The following is a 15,975-nucleotide window of genomic DNA, read 5'->3' on the forward strand; positions in this document are numbered from 1 at the left end:
TGAGGAGCCCATGCCAAGTTTAAAATTAAACTTCACTTTGGTTTAAATACAACACAGGCTGATCTATACCACACAGTGCCAGTGCAAAGGTTGGCTGTGAATCCTAGCATGAAGCTGCCATCTAAATGCCAACGTCTACAGTGACAGTTTTATAGGCAGAGCCCAAGGGGCAGTTTCTCTCGTGACAGTGTTTTCACATTAAAATACAGTTCATGTTGGACAAGGTTTTTGCTTTTGTTGTACTGTTCCCAATATTTTCTTCTCTTTCATTTTTAATATTGATCCTGTACTTTGTGGAAAGAAAATTGGTTCAAACCCTTATGCTCTTGATCAGCAAGTCACTGACTCATGATTTCTCTTCCAGCCTACCATCAGAGCAGTAAAAACCCTCAAATTAAATTGAATTTAGGCTGCCTCCTGTCACAGTGAAGTGCATGGCACCTCTTTGGAGCAGGTCCTTAAATTCAAATACTGTAGATGTTTTTGCTGTTCAAATGGTGCTGCAGAAACATGAGGGGCCAAGCGAGAGGAGGTTTTTTCCCTCCTGCTGGATTTTTTCACTGTAACAGTCAGGGGAGTTCTCATCTTCAAAAGAAACATTCCTTCTATACAAGCTGCAAAAAGAATTATTTAATGACATCATAAATTAATAGAGAGAAGCACAAATTTTCCAAAATGTGGAGAGAGAGAAAAAAAACAATTAGTTTTTGCCAGAAACACCCCAGCTCTTCCAGACTTAGGCCTCTCTTGAGCCTGCGAGCTGCCAACGATACCAAATTGAATGGTGGGGCTTTTGGCATGACTGAAGTTTAGCTTGTTTAAATTTTGGCAAACATTCGTATTACTCACATAGTCAGCAAACTGACACAAATATTTGTTCTATTTAGAGTGGAGTCCAAGCTCAGTGCTGGCGTAAGTGCTGTTGGACTCGGTGGAACTCAGCTTGCTTGAGCCAATATTAAATTTGGACACTTACCTTAAAGAAAAACAGAATAAAAAAGTCCCCTAGCCTTTTAGCACAGAGTAGGACACTTCAATGGAAAACAGACCTTGTGTATCCAAGTTTTCCTCGCTTGCTAATTTTTGCCTTTAATCTGATTTGAAATGGACCTAGCTGTCCTGTAGTTGGCTTACTGTTCCCCGCTGCGATGCAACAAGCCATCTAACCAGAGCTAGAGCTGTAAAAGCCTCCACACATGTGAAGTTCTCCACATTCTTGAGAAGTAAAAGCTGTTTAAACTGTAGTAAATCAAACCTGGGCACAGTAAGCATGCTTGATCTATTTTAATGCTGTGCAGGTTGTTGGGATTTTTTTTTAATGATGTCCACAGTTTAGTGTTTCTGATTTGAAAAACAAATAAACCATATCCTCAAGGATACCTCAGTATTGCTGTGCTCTCTGTTTCTGAACACCCACAGCTGGGCAGCACGCTGCCAGTCCAGTGTCACCGGAATGATGCTGCACAGCCGGGTGCTTGTCAGGGAGTCGCACACTTAGCAGCTGCCAAACCTGCCCAGATGTGAAATGCAGAAGAAATGAAGTGGCATCTCTCATCTGGCCAGATCCATGCTTCTCACCTTGCCCATGAGCTTGCTCTCGGGATTGGATGTATTAACAGGCTAGACATTTTGTACTGAAAAAAGCAAAACACATAAGCCAGAAAAGAACAACGTGTTTGCATTCCATAAATTAATACAACCAGCACACTCTTTGGGGATGTGCTAGCTAAGGATTTGTCCTCAGACAGAATGTGATTTCTAAGCTGACTGCTGTTTAATACTATCTAAATGCTTCTATCAATGTTACATAGAAAGGGACACCACACTAACTTAACTTTAGCCATTTAAAAATGGGAAATCTAGGCTAAGTGGCTGCACTAGATTCCTCTCTGAGTGGAAAAAGATCATCATTAGAGAATGATTCATCCCATTTTAATCTAAAGGTCTGATCTCTCTCCATTGACTATAAAAGGAGCCCAGATGACCAGATTAGCCTATATCCATATTTTGCACATTTATGCATTAGTTCAGCCTTTTACAATCAGGTCCTGTACTCACAAATATCACACACTATTTTTATAACTTACAGCTTGTTACGTGCCACATGTTTCACAGGGCACTTGCTTAGCTCTGTTGGTCAGTTTGAAATTGTGCCTTGGCTGTGCCCTTTACAAAGGCTGACAGCAGTGTTGTTGTGTGCTCATAGTTTAGAACTTGAATTAATTACATATTCAAGTCTCCTCTACATCCCCTTCAGTAACTGAAAGCTGCTGAAACAATTTTTATAGGAGTTACTTTTTACACTGCCTTAAATCAATAAATACTGCATTGATGAGCAGCAGATACATGAAAAGTGGTTAAAAATAAAGGCAATTATTGTTCATTTAAAGTGACATTGTTATTCTGTTATTCATTTTTTGTAAAACAGGCAAAAGATCTAGTCTAGCTTGTCATTTGGGCTGCTGACCCCATTAAGTTTTAGGTTATAGTGGCAACACTCATCTCATTTAGTGTTGATTCAGTGTCAATGTGAGAAATTAACTGAGGATTTCAAACTGTGGGTAGTGACACCCTCAGACCTCTCCCCCCACCTCCAACCTTTAATTCTTCACTATTGTCATTGTAAGTGATCGGCACATAAGTGCAGGAATATGATTCTGGTGCTCTTGTTATCAGGCTAGGGTCTGCTTTAGCTTAGCCTAGTAGTGCTCGACGGATTCGGAACAATTCATGTGTCCATTAAAACAAAGAAACATGAGAGATCACAAAGGAACCAAACCCCCTTCCTCTTGCCAGGGGCAGTTAAAGTTCGACAGTGTAGCCCTGAAATGATAAAAAAAGGGTCAAGTGTGCCCCTTGGGAAAGTGTGAGATTGGTAAATCGGATAGTAGGAGACAGAAGAGAGACGAGGCATCAGTAATTCACCACAGTACATTTTTATACTAATTATTGAAATGCACCCAGAGACAGCTTATAGCAGTAAAATGACTTTATGTTCTGATATGTAAAATAAAATGTCCATGCTATGTAACAAACAGGTAAAAGTTCCACATCACCTGTATCTAATGTGGTTTCTAATAAAGATTTATCTGTAGCATATATGTTTTTTATCTAACCAATTCGTAGTTTTTACATCAAAGGTGTGTAATAAAAAAAATCTTAAATAGATGTCTTTCAAAAAGAAAAAAACAACCTTGCAACATTCATTTTTATTATTTCAATTGTAAAAAGCAAAGCTGGATTGGACACGTGGCCTGCATTTGTGATATATATATATATTTTTATATATATATAAAATATATATGTATATAAATAGCTATTCAGCATGCAAAAATTGTAGTGATTTCCAAAATCTGATTACAAAATCCACACCAGTCACACTCATGGTCTGCTGAATGGCTGTATGAGATTGTCCTGGTTGAAACGTGACCTCTACTTTAGTGGCCTCAGGGCTATCTCACTGCAAGCAGCCGCCCTCATCCATCAGCCTCTCTTCATTGGAATGGATTCATCAAAATGCAGAAGTACCTCCCAACTTCCAAATCTGTATTTCAGCTTTTTGCCTTTGCCCATTCGGGAAGAAGAGAGGGGGGGAAAAGCCCCCTGTGTATGACTAAAGCTTCGATATTACACTCTTTAGTGGAATCAAACTTCCAGCATCACCTCTGTGCTGCAATCCCTTGGGACAGCATCACCTGGGAGCCAGCAGGATGGACACACCACAGACCAGAGTAGGACACATCCCAGCTTGGTAATGGTAGTTTTGTTCCAGAAAGAGTGTAGCTTGCTTTCCCACAAGAGGCCGTTTCTCACCATGGCTGTTGACTGAGGGATCCCTACTTACCTCACAGGGACACTCTATTAGGCAAAGCCAGGACTGAAGGAGTCAGGTCAAGATACTTCCACAGTAAGCAATAGTAGCAACGTATACACTGGTTACAGATTTTTACCTGTTCTACAAATATTTGTACACTGTAAAGCCTGACAGGTAATGGGAACTCTTCCCACCCCACAAGTAAGAAAATATTCCTCTATGCCTCCTTTATGCTGACAACAATTCTTTCCAAATCAGCTGCAAAAGGAAAAACCATAGCACAAAAAGGCACGTTTCAGCTGAATCTGAAAGAAATCAAGGACCAGCAAATACAGAAATCATTTCTGGAAAGTATTAGCGACTTTAAGCTTAAACTTCATAAATATATTGCAATAAGCAAGTGTGATTCAATCAACAGATGGGAGTCTGAAGACACTGAGTCTGTTCCTAATACTGCAATTAATTTGCTGTTTGGCCTCAGGCATAACGCTTCACTTTAGTTTCCCACAGCCACGAATGATGGTGGTGTGGGGGGAAGAAGAGGCATTTGTACATCAGTGCCTCCTTCTCTCCACACCATGGCAAGAACCCTGTGCTGTGCTGGGGAGGTACTGGAGCAACACTGCAGCTCTCTGACCCCACCACCGAGCCTCCCCGCTGGCCCCTGCGCTCCTATGACTCCATCACTTCCAGAGGAAGAAGTAATTTCTACAGATAAAAAGAGCTAAAGAAGCGCTGCTACGGCAGTCTTTGAACTATGCAACTGAACGGGTCACTTTTTCCTTTCAGTTTTGGGATGCTGTGACTTCATGAACCAAGTACCATGAAAGTGAAGCTCGTATTTTTCTCAAATAGCCAAAATCTGCATATGGATGTTTAATATTACAAGTAAAAGAAAATGACTAGCTACTTCACTTGTTAGTCATGAAGATGGTTTCTACTGGATCAGTAATGAAGATGTGAGGATTAATTTATTCGGGAGTCAGTAAGAGACTGATGAATCCAGCCCACTGAGACAGGAGATGTAATTCTCTGTGTGTCTGAAGATACAAGCTCTTCACCCACACAAATCCCTCTGGAAATGCACATTTGTCTCACTGAAGTGCAAGTTACCCACAGGTATCAACACTGATTGAACACTGTCCTGGAGCAGTAACGTTGTCTGTGGCATCGCTTGGCAGTCAGAGTCATCCATCAGTCCAGTTCTCCACAGTCCCCATCCCTGAATGATACTGCAGCGATGATTCCCTCGACAAGGAAAAGCTTTGTGAGTACAGGAATTCGTTCGCCGCGTTTAGGTGCGGAGAGGGGGGTTTTCTCTCGCACACAGACGGGTGCACCCTTTCCCTTGGGAAAGATGAAGAAGGAACGCGCTCCCGAACCTGAGACTGGGACAGCTGGTTGTAGACACTGAAGTGGCTGCTACCTGGTGGCTGTGAGCCTTGACCCGTGATGGACGGGAGCCGTGGCATCATGGTGGTGGCAGTGAAATGAGCAGGGAAAGGCTGGTAAGGGACAGTTTCCATTGTCTGAACACTGTAGCTGGTGTAAGGTGCAACAGAAGTCCACATATTGCAGCTCAAGGGGGGAGGTGGAGGTGGCAAGTCATCAACCGTTGAAACACCAGCAATTTCAGGCCCAGAACTAGAGTACATGCACGCTTCCCTTGGAGTCACCTCACTGCAATAGGAAGGGCTTAACATCTGCTGATCGTACGGAGGTGGGGAACGGAAATAGTGATCATCTCCTACAGAAGAGGAGGCTTCCAGGTAGGAGCGTTTGCAGGGCAGGTCCAGGTGCCGAGCACTTTCTGCAAGCAAAAAGAAATGCACGTTCAGGAGCAGCTCCCAGAGCAATGGTGTTTAACAGCAATCTGCCAAGAGCCTGGGGTGGTTTTATGGAGGCCCCTTAGAAGCTGAGCATTCAGTCTGTGACCATTTCACTAAACAACTGGTGCTCTTTTTCAGATTAATCCAGTTAAACCATTTTAGTTTGGAAAGACAGTGTACAACATTAAAAGGACATTGTGTTGCAAATGTCAGGCTAATCCCCTTAGCCTCAAAGCCTTCTGGTGCATTTGTCAGGTTAAGTGAGAGACTTGGGCTACTATTCTCACATCAGAGATTACTTCACGTTCATCCAGATAACAGAGGTCCCTGACACTCTCGCAGTGATACTCCTGACAAATTCAAGAAGTCTCTTAGAAGGTCTTATCGCAGCCTGCCTTCCTGTCATTACAAAAATGACCATACATTTCCCAGATATTCATGTCAAAAGCTGCAGAAATATTTCCAGATAGAGGGGCCCTTTCCCAGTCATCAGTCCTCAGCTTTACACTGAGAAGCTGTAGCCCCCCTCCTGCAGATTGCAATGACTGTGGCTGTGTTTACCAGCAGCTTTCTGTTAGTTGTTCGGAATATTCTCTGGATGAATTAGTGAATTCATCTGCACATTAAACATCTGCTAAAACTACACATTTGCCTTGCAGCCCTCATTACTGATGCTGTTAGATTCTTCATTTGCCCATGATCAGAGGATTCTCACAGCTTAAATAAATTAGTGGCCAATGAGACATGCAAATAGAAGGATTTTTTTTCTGTGCAGAATTTTTTCCATTTAACTTAAACTGTTCCATGGTCTCATCTGATACTGGGCTAACAGGAAGAGAATGGAGTTACAGCTCACTTAGACTTGAGAGCTAGTGAACTAGTGGATAAGAAGAAAGGGAAGCTTACACACAGCTACCATGGATCCAGTAATGTGCAGACATCAAGAGAAGTGCTAATGGCTTTGTCCTGAAAAAGTCCTGAATGTCTGTAGCTTCATTAATGCTAATGAGCAGTGCCAGAACATCTCAGGATAGATAAAGCCTCCTCCAAACAATTATTAATTCATCTGGGTCTAACAATGGATACTTTTCCAGTGTGGCTTTGTGCCATCTGAATTATGCGTTCTCATTTTTTGGGGGTGGGTCTCTTGACTTAAGAGTCCGAATTTGCCTTCTACGGGACCAAACCACTAAGAACTGCCCCAAACCCCAGCCCTTGGACCCTGACCCTCCAAACCACTTTGATCACATCAGTATCTTTGAAGATCAAGGCCTGAGAGACCAATCCAAAACAAACTAGGATTAGCAGTAGGCTTTCAGTGCTCATGCTCTTAGGTTTATTTGCTGTAATATTTTTTCAGCTGTAAACTCAAGTTACCTCTTCTCTTTAGGCAATGATAGAAGAGCCCTGAATCTCTCTGTGCCGTGAAGGTGTTGAGTGGCAGATCTTGAGTATCTGAAGCTGCAAACTGCATGTGAGCACCGTTCTCGTACTGATAATGTTGAAGGGCCTGGTGATTCCCGTGAAGTGGGTTAACATCTGGCTTTGTTGAAAGCTGGCCATGACTGGATACCAACCTCTGCCTCATGATGCTTTTGGAAATTACTGGATATTCTTTGCTGAAAGAGGTGAGAAAAAATATTACCAGATAGATAGCAACCAGCATTAACAGCAAGATGAAATAATAGTTTGGCTTCACTAGAGCATCTCCATCTAATATCTTCAAAACCCTCTGCCAAATGTGCTGAACTCATACTGCATTCTGCTGGGTGGGGTAAGCATTACGACAACACACAGAGTGTGTCACTGAATGGCAGGAAGAGCTTTTCAGGGGTATAAATGGCATTGAAAGCCATAATGCCCTCAAGCACAAACAAATGCGATGCCCCATGGCATACACTTTGAACTTCTCCAGAGAGGTTCAGCACATTAGTAGCAGAATAAGGATTAAAGCTCCACTGTAAGACTGTATTTCTGCACAGGGTGAGGGTCTGAAGGGTGCGTGTCGGACACTGCCTGTCTATACATGCTGCTTGGTTTCAGGGCACCCATGCATACATACAAGCACAAGCCTGCACACTGCAGCAGCTCCCTGATCCTGATGAGCAGGAGGCCACCCCGTTAAGCACCTCCTTGCCATCATCCCTCCTGTCCACCAGCCCTCCTCGCACCCCTTAGCCGTACCTTTGCAGCCGTGCCACGCGCAGGTCACTGTCGTCGCTCCCCCTGAATCCCTTGGCAAAGGGGTTGTTCTCAATCTTCAGCTGGGTTATCTTTAAAAGAATGAAATCAAGCACAAAACATTTGAAAACAGGTCACATGCAGAGGTGCAGCAGCAGGGATCAGGCTGGAGGTCTCTAGATGTCCTGTCCTGCGTGACACTCCATGAAATGCAGAGTCCACAAGAGTTTCAGCCATTTAAAGATGTGGTGGCAGAGGCAGTGTCTCTGTTTTCAGCACTGAGAGGTTCAGTGCTAGAGCTTGCAGAAGCAGCTTTTAAAGCTGACAGAGTTGTCAATTATAAATGAGGACAGGAAAAAGAATTCCCTTGAGTCTTGGCCTTATTCTGGGTGCTGTGCTCTTATTCTGGGCTCTTGTTAGAGAATATATATGTGTGATTTAAAAGAAAGTCTCCTATGTTTCCATGTTAGAGAGCCCTATTGCTTATGGCATGGCTCGCCCTCATTCCCACAGCAATTCTATTTATCTTTATGTCCATCATTCAGTCATTTTTCCTCTGTGAAATTGATCATAACTCAAATAGTGCTTTATCTTCAGGCAAGAGAAAGCTTCTTTGTTTTTACAAGAAGGGTCTTTCTCCGCAGGAGCCACAGTGTATTAAAAGGGTCAAAATGCCTTAAAATTGCCTTGGTGTAGACTTAATTTTGATGGAGCTCAGCATTTGTAAGGAAGCTATGAAGGATCTGCCATTTCATGAAAATTCTGTTTAAAAAATGATGTGTGAAATTTCCTGTAAGATGTATTCACTAGTTCCTCTACCTTACAGCCCCAGGAAATACAGTTTTTCTCTGCCAACCCTGCCACCTGATCCCTTTAACTTTGGGTATGATTGTTACATGGCAGGTACATACCAAAGCCATGCAATGGTCAGGAATGCTGGAAGGAGGTAGTTGTCCAGTGAAAAATTAAAATAAACCATCTTTTTAGCAAGGATTTTGTAAAGACAAGCGGGTAGTGACCAAGATCCCCTAGAGGGTTTCAGGAGCTAGGAAATTCCAGAACAGCACCAGAGCATTTGGAACTCCTAAAAATATCCCTTCTCCACCTCCTGTACATGTGTTTATGCACAAGTATATTTCTAAGGCCCTTTGACTGTGAGGTTATAGACAGATCTAACACATGTCACGGACAGAACCAGGTCTTGGTAATGTCTTTTCCTACTAAGGGACACCAATGAGCAGAATCATCTCCTTGGTCATCCAGCTCTCACTGCAAAGACCTTTTCCAGGAGGAGGGGAGGTGGCAGCGTGGCAGGGCACTGATGGGGAGGTGAGGACACATGTGTCTCTGCAGACCCACTGCCCTTGGGTCCCCTCTCTGTCTGAGGCAGCCCTGCTCCCCCTGCTAGCCAGCCGCAGGCTTGCTCCAGCCTGCATCTGCTTTCAACCGTGAGCATAACCAGCAAGTTCTGCATTCAGATGAATCTGCAGGAGTGTTGCTACAAAAAATATCCCTTACCAAAAAAACTCCTGAGAAAACAGCTGGCCAGTGTCTGCGGTAGAGAAGGAAGGTGGTGATGTGAATTTAACCAGCCTCAAGGGCTCAAGGTTTTCCTCTCTTCTCCCACAGCCTGCAGTGGCTCCAGGGTAGCTCCCAATCAGCTGATAAACCACAAGAAGCATAGAGCCCTTCCTAACCCACATCAGGTTTATACGTTATAGTTTAGTTTTGTTATTTAGTGACTGAAGTTTTCCTCTGACATGAGAGAATCAGGGCTTTGATACCTCCTTGTTGCCTTCCCCTGGCTTCATCCGACTCACGAGGGCGTTTTGGGTTAACTATCCTCACTGGTCTGTACTCGGGGTAGCTTCTATCATCAGCTTTCCATCTCTAGGAGGCCACAGTAAGCTCTGTAACCAAGACTCACTTTTTGTTTAGAAAGACAATTATTCACAAGGGCACTTCTTGCAAGCTGGATATTTCAGAGCTCAAAATACTTCAGTGGTTTGTTCTTCTAAAAGATACCCAGACCAGGTTTTAAATTGTTCATGCCTAAGAGAATAAGTAAAACCATTCAGATATTGCTCCGAAGCTGTGATTTTCTTGAGACTACAGTGAAGTTGTAGTGAGAGCTTCTGCCTCCTGCTCCTCTGCACTGGGCAGCATCCAACCCTCCTCTCTGCAGGTCACAGAGCAAGAGCTGGGCAGCACCAGGCAGCTCCTCTTGGGGTCTTCAGAAAAGAATTAGGGCTTATTCTGGGCTTTTTCCCTAAATATGCCAGGTCCACCCTGTGCTGCCACCCAGCTACCAGCCTCCCCCCAGCAGTTCTTGTATGGCAGTGGTGGTGGAAGTATTAAGTTTATGAAGCACTTTGGGAACCTTAGGGATGAAAGGCACTATTGACACTTTAAATAGGTATTAAATAAGCTCTTTTGAGCCTTTCTGGTTAACTGTGTTTGGGCAACTGGTCATTTTACACCGACAGCTACAACTCTTCTAGCAGGATTCACTCCAGTGTCCAAACAGGTACTCCTGGGCTTTTTTCCCCTCATGACACATGCATCCATGTTTCTGCTCTGAGTCTTTTAACTGGCTTACTAATTGCAAACTCTTGCAAGGACTCTATTCTTCAAGCATCAAAGGGCATACAGGCATCCTGCTTGGGAGGAAAAGGTCTGGTCAGATTACTGGGGAGGCAGAATTTCACATGTGTTCCTGTTCCTGTAGTGTTTTCCTATGAATGTGTACAGATGGAGCTGACACAGTAACACATCGCAGATTTCACATTTGGAGGGCTCCGCCACTGCTTTATGAATCCTGATGTACTTCAAAAACTCTAATTAATCCTCATACAACCCTGAAGCTGGACTTCACCATAAGGAAAACTGCATGGGAAGCAGGAGCTTGTGGAAAGGCAGGCAAATCAGTAGCAGGATTGAAAAGGAACCCGTGCCATCCTTGCCTGTCATCCTCTCGTCTCCCAGCCTTGGTGACAGATCACCCGTTGTCATGGGGAGGTGACAATTAATTGTCACATTGCTGGTCATCCTGTTGGTAGCCTGGGTTGGTAAAATCATCAGACAGAACACTACCTACTGCCGCCGCTACAGACATGATCAAAGAGAAGCCAAACCCTACAAAACATAGGTACCTATGACACACACCCAAAGCACAGAACCAAGCCGTTGTACTCTATATCCCCTCAAAACAAACCTAAAACCCCTCCTGCCTTCACGTGCTAGCCACAGAGCAGGCTCTTAGCTGCACTTTTATGGTTACATTCCTCGTATGTCTCACTAAATACACATAATATAATTACTTTTCACTGTAGATTTATGAGCAAGCTTTACTAGTCATTATTAGATTTGCTCGCTGTTTTGAATGACATTTTAGTGCTTATGAGCACGCCAATTCATTAGTGTTTGGATTCGCAGGGTTTGCCAAGGTGTAGTTAGCCAGTGATGTCCATGCTTCTCCTTAACTGCATCCTCTGGCTCATCCCTCTTCCTTAATGCTGCGATGGAAACTTTTCTTCTAAAGCAGGCATTTCAGCTGCACAATAGCAGCATAACAGGTTTCCCCCACACACACAAGCAAGCAGATTCCACTCATCAAAGCACAGCACTGACAATGCTGTGCCACAGCAATTTGGAAGATCATTTTGCAGCTGTTGGCAGCAAAAGCCCATGAAGAGAAATTAAGTGATTTTAGCCCAAAAAGCAGCATACCTTGTGATTCTGGTAGGAGGTCACTGATATGAAGGATGTCTCTGGAAAAACGTGGGTGCAGAAGGCTGTGTTCTTCGACCCAAAAGCGTTGTTCTCATCCGCCTTCACAATATGCAGTCGTGGCTGGTATTTATGCATTGAATTAAGAATTATCTGAAAAGCAATTGATGCTGAAGTGAAAAGTCCAATTCAAAGAAAAATAACAAAAAAAAAAGACAAGCCATAGCTATTGGACACAACATTTTTACTCGTAGGACACCAAAGCTCACTAGTGCTCAGCTTTAGCTTTGCTTTCGAATGAGACGGGAAAATTACGTTAAACACAGGAACCAAGACAGAAAAGGTATCTGCTGCTCTGGCAAGCAGAACTCAAACTAAAGCTTTCCTGGTAAACCCTCATTTTCTTATTGCTATTGGATAGAGTCAGTCTGGGTGGAAAAAAACTCCTGCAGTTTTTTTCCAAGCTCGTGCTGCAGCCGTAAAATATAAGTCACCAGCAGACTGCTCCGTAAAGAATCCTAATAAATACTTTACTGAGCTGAAAAATACACAGTTTAGCAGGGGCAAAAAAGAAATCACAGAAACCACGGGGATGGGGAGGGGGGGAAAGGCCAGTTATTTTTGTTTCATCTGCTACTGAAACTACAAAAAAGTAGATTTTTCTCCCCAAATCCTGTTTGTGGAATGGCTCCATGTGGAGGTGGCTGGGTCCAGGCACCTCTCAGGCCAGTTCAGGGCTTCTCAACAGAGCATTAGAGGCCAAGGAGGGCTGCCCACCCCAGCATTAATCTTCCACAAAGAAAGACGTGCCCAGATGTTACAGAAGAAAATGGCTTTAAGAAATGAAGTTTCTTTTAAGAGCTGGGATGGTTTTAAGAAAAGCCTTTGTTCCTTTTACCAGGCAAAGAAGGAATACCGCTTTCTTGTTTTCTTGGCATAACCCCTTTCAATCTCTTCTCCCTGCTCTTAAACTGGGAGTGTGCACTCCCCAAGCCCAGCTGGTCCTGGAGTTGATCTCCAGCCAGACTGACACCGCTGGGGTGCCCAAAGCATCTGGCAAGATCATGTCTATTTCTGACGAGGACACAGGCAAAGGGCCAAGTAGAGAAGACTGCAGTGGGTGGTGTCTTCAACTTGTGGTAAATAAATGGGTAGATGAATGGAGGGATAGATGGATGGACAGATGGATATACACAATGCATCACTTTACACTAACTGTGGATTTAGCCAATTTTAAATGAGAATTACCAAGAAACAGAAGACATTTGCTCTGCGGCTGGCTTTTGTGTTCAGGAACCCTTTCTATTTGGTGCCTGCCCATGCCAAGGAGACCTCGCAGCAGCGACACTGCTCTCTGTGCTCAACTGGGATGGGAGGTAACGTACAGAGCTTGTGCTCTTTAAGTCCCTTTGTCTGGCTGCACATAACTCTGCCCACAGTAGCTGGCTGCATTATATACCACTTAAATGCAATTTTTATTGTTGACATTTTCCAGACAACCCTCCCTGCTCCCCAAGAGAGAGAATGAGGAATTTTTGGCATTTTATCAGCTTTGCATCAAGTCTCTTAACCACTTTGCGGCTGTTGATGTGCAGGGCGTAGATCTGAGAGGGTCGGCTCAGGTTTTCAGCTGGGGCCTTTTCTCTGCTTTCATGTATCAGCCACTTGTAAAACAAAGCCAAGATGAATAAAGCCAGAGAGCTGCGACTTACATAAGGGGCATTTTCATTTTCAATAATTAAGAGTTGAGCCAAGCTGATAAATAATGGTCATCTGGAGCAGAAGCTGGGGTGCGCCTATCCTAAACTGCCCAGGTCTGTCCAGGTTGGGTGACTTGTTCTCAGAGTCAGAGCAAGTCAACAGCAGGATGAAGAAAGCAGTTTTAAACTGAGATTTCCAAAGGGAAAATTAGGAGCTCAAATTTCAGTTCACTCTGGATGAGTAGTCTGTATTCCCCCTCCAAAGCGGTATCCACTGGGCTATAATGAACCCTGTAGAAAAACTGGGGTTTTTTTTTAAATAACATCTTCAAACTCAAGGATTCCAAACAATTCCCAAAATTACCAGGATACGGCTTTTGAGAACCTGAAAGCATCATTCAGGAGGGAATTTTTGATAGATGCTCAAGGTTACAGTTAGGCCTGCAAACCCGCCTAAAGGTTCATCGTGAGCTGCTTGGTACTTGCAGGATGTTGTGGGGGAAGAGAAAAAACCTAAACAGCTTAATTTAGCTACTGTGTTTACCAGGTTGGGCATTTCTGCCCCTTGCACCAAAGTGAGTATTTGCTCATGTGTCTCAGTGTAAGCACCCACTGGAAGTGCTGAACTTCTTTAAGTGCGCAGCCATGAAAGGATGCCTCCTTGAGATGTGCCAGATCAAAGCCTAACAGCCACCACTGAGCACAAAAGATGATTGATAGACATGAGAACCGCAGAGCTCTGAGGTTAACCAAGTCAGTGTCCACAGACACAGATGGGGAATAGCTTCCAGTAAAGCAAAAACCCCATAAAAATACACCATTCTTATACAGTGGAAGAAATAAACCTGTCAGCTCTTTGGCAGAGCAGCCAGCATGTCAGATTGGGGATGAAAATGGGAAGTCGTGGTGCTGTTTCAGACACCTCCCTGTGATCCCTGCCAGCTGCACAGGTGATTTCTCACATCTTTTTCAGTGGGGAGCAACCACTTTCTGCATTTCCAGGATTTCACAGAGGCTGTGCCTGCAGCTGCATCCTCCTTGTGCTTGCTGTAAGCCTTGTGCATTCAAACCCCTTGCAAATCATTCAGAAAAGCCTCACAGTCCTCAGCTGCAAAGCACTGCCTGTGCAAAATGAAATGCCAGTAATTCAGGCTAAATAGTTTTCAAGGCTGCTGTGGAAAACTGGTCACTGGCTAAAAATACACAAAACAAATGTAAATTCCACTCCGATGACGAACAGAGGGGGAAAGATTGAGTTAAAGAATTGTGTCAAAAATGAGAAGCATTTTAATTGACAGGACAGAGCTGCTGGGCAGGCAGGGCCTCAGCAGCAGGGCACAAGTTGGTGGAGGAGCTCTCGGCTTCGAAGATAATGCTAAAACAACAACTTCATCTTCTCCCGCACTTACCTTTTTCATTGTGAGGGCACGGGGAGATTAAGCCACTCTCAAACGCTGCCACACTTGTTCTTAAATTGGCTTTGGTACAAATTTGCTACCAATTTGATGGTCTGAAATAGGCTAGCTACTGAAAAAGAAATGGTGATTGCCTTGTCTTGCCAGTGAAAATAATTACTGGTGTGTTGGTTAGAGGGGAATTTTAATGTGATAGTGGGCAAGGATACTAAATTAGTAAGGGAAACTGGAAAACAGTGTTTCTTGGGCAGCACTGAGGCACTCCGGCTTAGTAGCAAAGCCTTTCTCTGCAACTTGGTGAACTTGCCTATCATCTGCCTTATGAAAGAAACAGCTCAGCTTACATGAAATGGCAGCATATTTAGATGTCCAATAAATATATTTTCTTCTGTATTAAAAAAAAAAAGCCTGAAAAACAAAAAACCAAACCCAGATGTCCCAACCATAATCCTCAAATTAGATGGATAGCCCCTATTTAGGAAGTGGACACCTCAACCTAGGCCCCTGTTGGGAAAACTTCTTCCACCACTGCCATCCAAGCACTCTCAGTGCCTGGAAAACACACACTTTCAAGAAACAAAACTGCTGTTAAAAATTACCCATGTGGTTAATGCCAACCTTCCTCTTTATGTGCATCAGTGCGGTTGGCATCAAATGGCTGTGACTAACCAACTCCAGTGCTTCAGGGCTGCAACAACAGGGACCCTCCTCGAGCTGTGCCAGGTAAGACCCAAACAGCTCCTCTATCATCTGATAAACATTTTACATCTCTTGCCTTCCAAGGTGGTCACAGAGCTGCTCAGCCCGAAGAGGGAAAGGATGCTGCCCCCCCCTGCCCATGCACCCCCTGCAGTGAAGTAGAGCTGCATTACTCTGGTCAGAGAGGAGCCAAAGCCGATCTCGAGGGTGATGTCACTTCTACCCCCTCAGTGTCGCACGTGCGGACCAGATTGCAGCGAGACGAACTCCAAAGGCAAATGTGAGCTTACACAAACATCTTTTTTTAACATGCACCCCCCCCCCCCCCCAAGCTCCCATCTCCCTCCTTTGTGCTGATCACACAGTTGGCAGCCGGGAGCCGGGACTTCCAATAGAGCCCCACTCCTTTATTTTTTTGGCATTCCCCAGTCGGCAACAAATGTCAAAAAAAAAAAAAAAAAGGTGTCATTTGCTCCTTCCATTTAATTTTACTTAGGAAAGCATACTCCTGTAGCATCTAATCTCACACACTGCTGAGTAATGTCGGCCTCAGGGCTTGAAGACATTTGCCACTTTCCAGGATCGGGCCCAGAAGCTTAGCTGGATAA

General features: G+C 44.0%; 1 protein-coding gene across 1 annotated transcript in view; it reads right to left on the reverse strand.

The window, feature by feature from the left end:
• Positions 1-2,920: 2,920 nt before the first annotated feature.
• TBX4 (T-box transcription factor 4) overlaps positions 2,921-15,975 on the reverse strand; it is a 38,113-nt gene continuing 25,058 nt past the window's right edge. The window contains exons 6-9 of the mRNA XM_061368496.1: positions 11,554-11,706; positions 7,828-7,916; positions 7,021-7,262; positions 2,921-5,624 (exon numbers count right to left, since the gene is read on the reverse strand). Of these exons, the coding sequence (XP_061224480.1) occupies positions 5,002-5,624; positions 7,021-7,262; positions 7,828-7,916; positions 11,554-11,706 (1,107 nt within the window). The 3' untranslated portion in view covers positions 2,921-5,001. The remainder of the gene's footprint in view (positions 5,625-7,020; positions 7,263-7,827; positions 7,917-11,553; positions 11,707-15,975) is intronic.

This window comes from Neopsephotus bourkii, unplaced genomic scaffold (assembly GCF_033783945.1).
Source record: "Neopsephotus bourkii isolate Nb327-2 ecotype Australia unplaced genomic scaffold, CSIRO-AGI_Nbou_v1 NB_140, whole genome shotgun sequence".
Classification (NCBI taxonomy): domain Eukaryota; kingdom Metazoa; phylum Chordata; class Aves; order Psittaciformes; family Psittacidae; genus Neopsephotus; species Neopsephotus bourkii.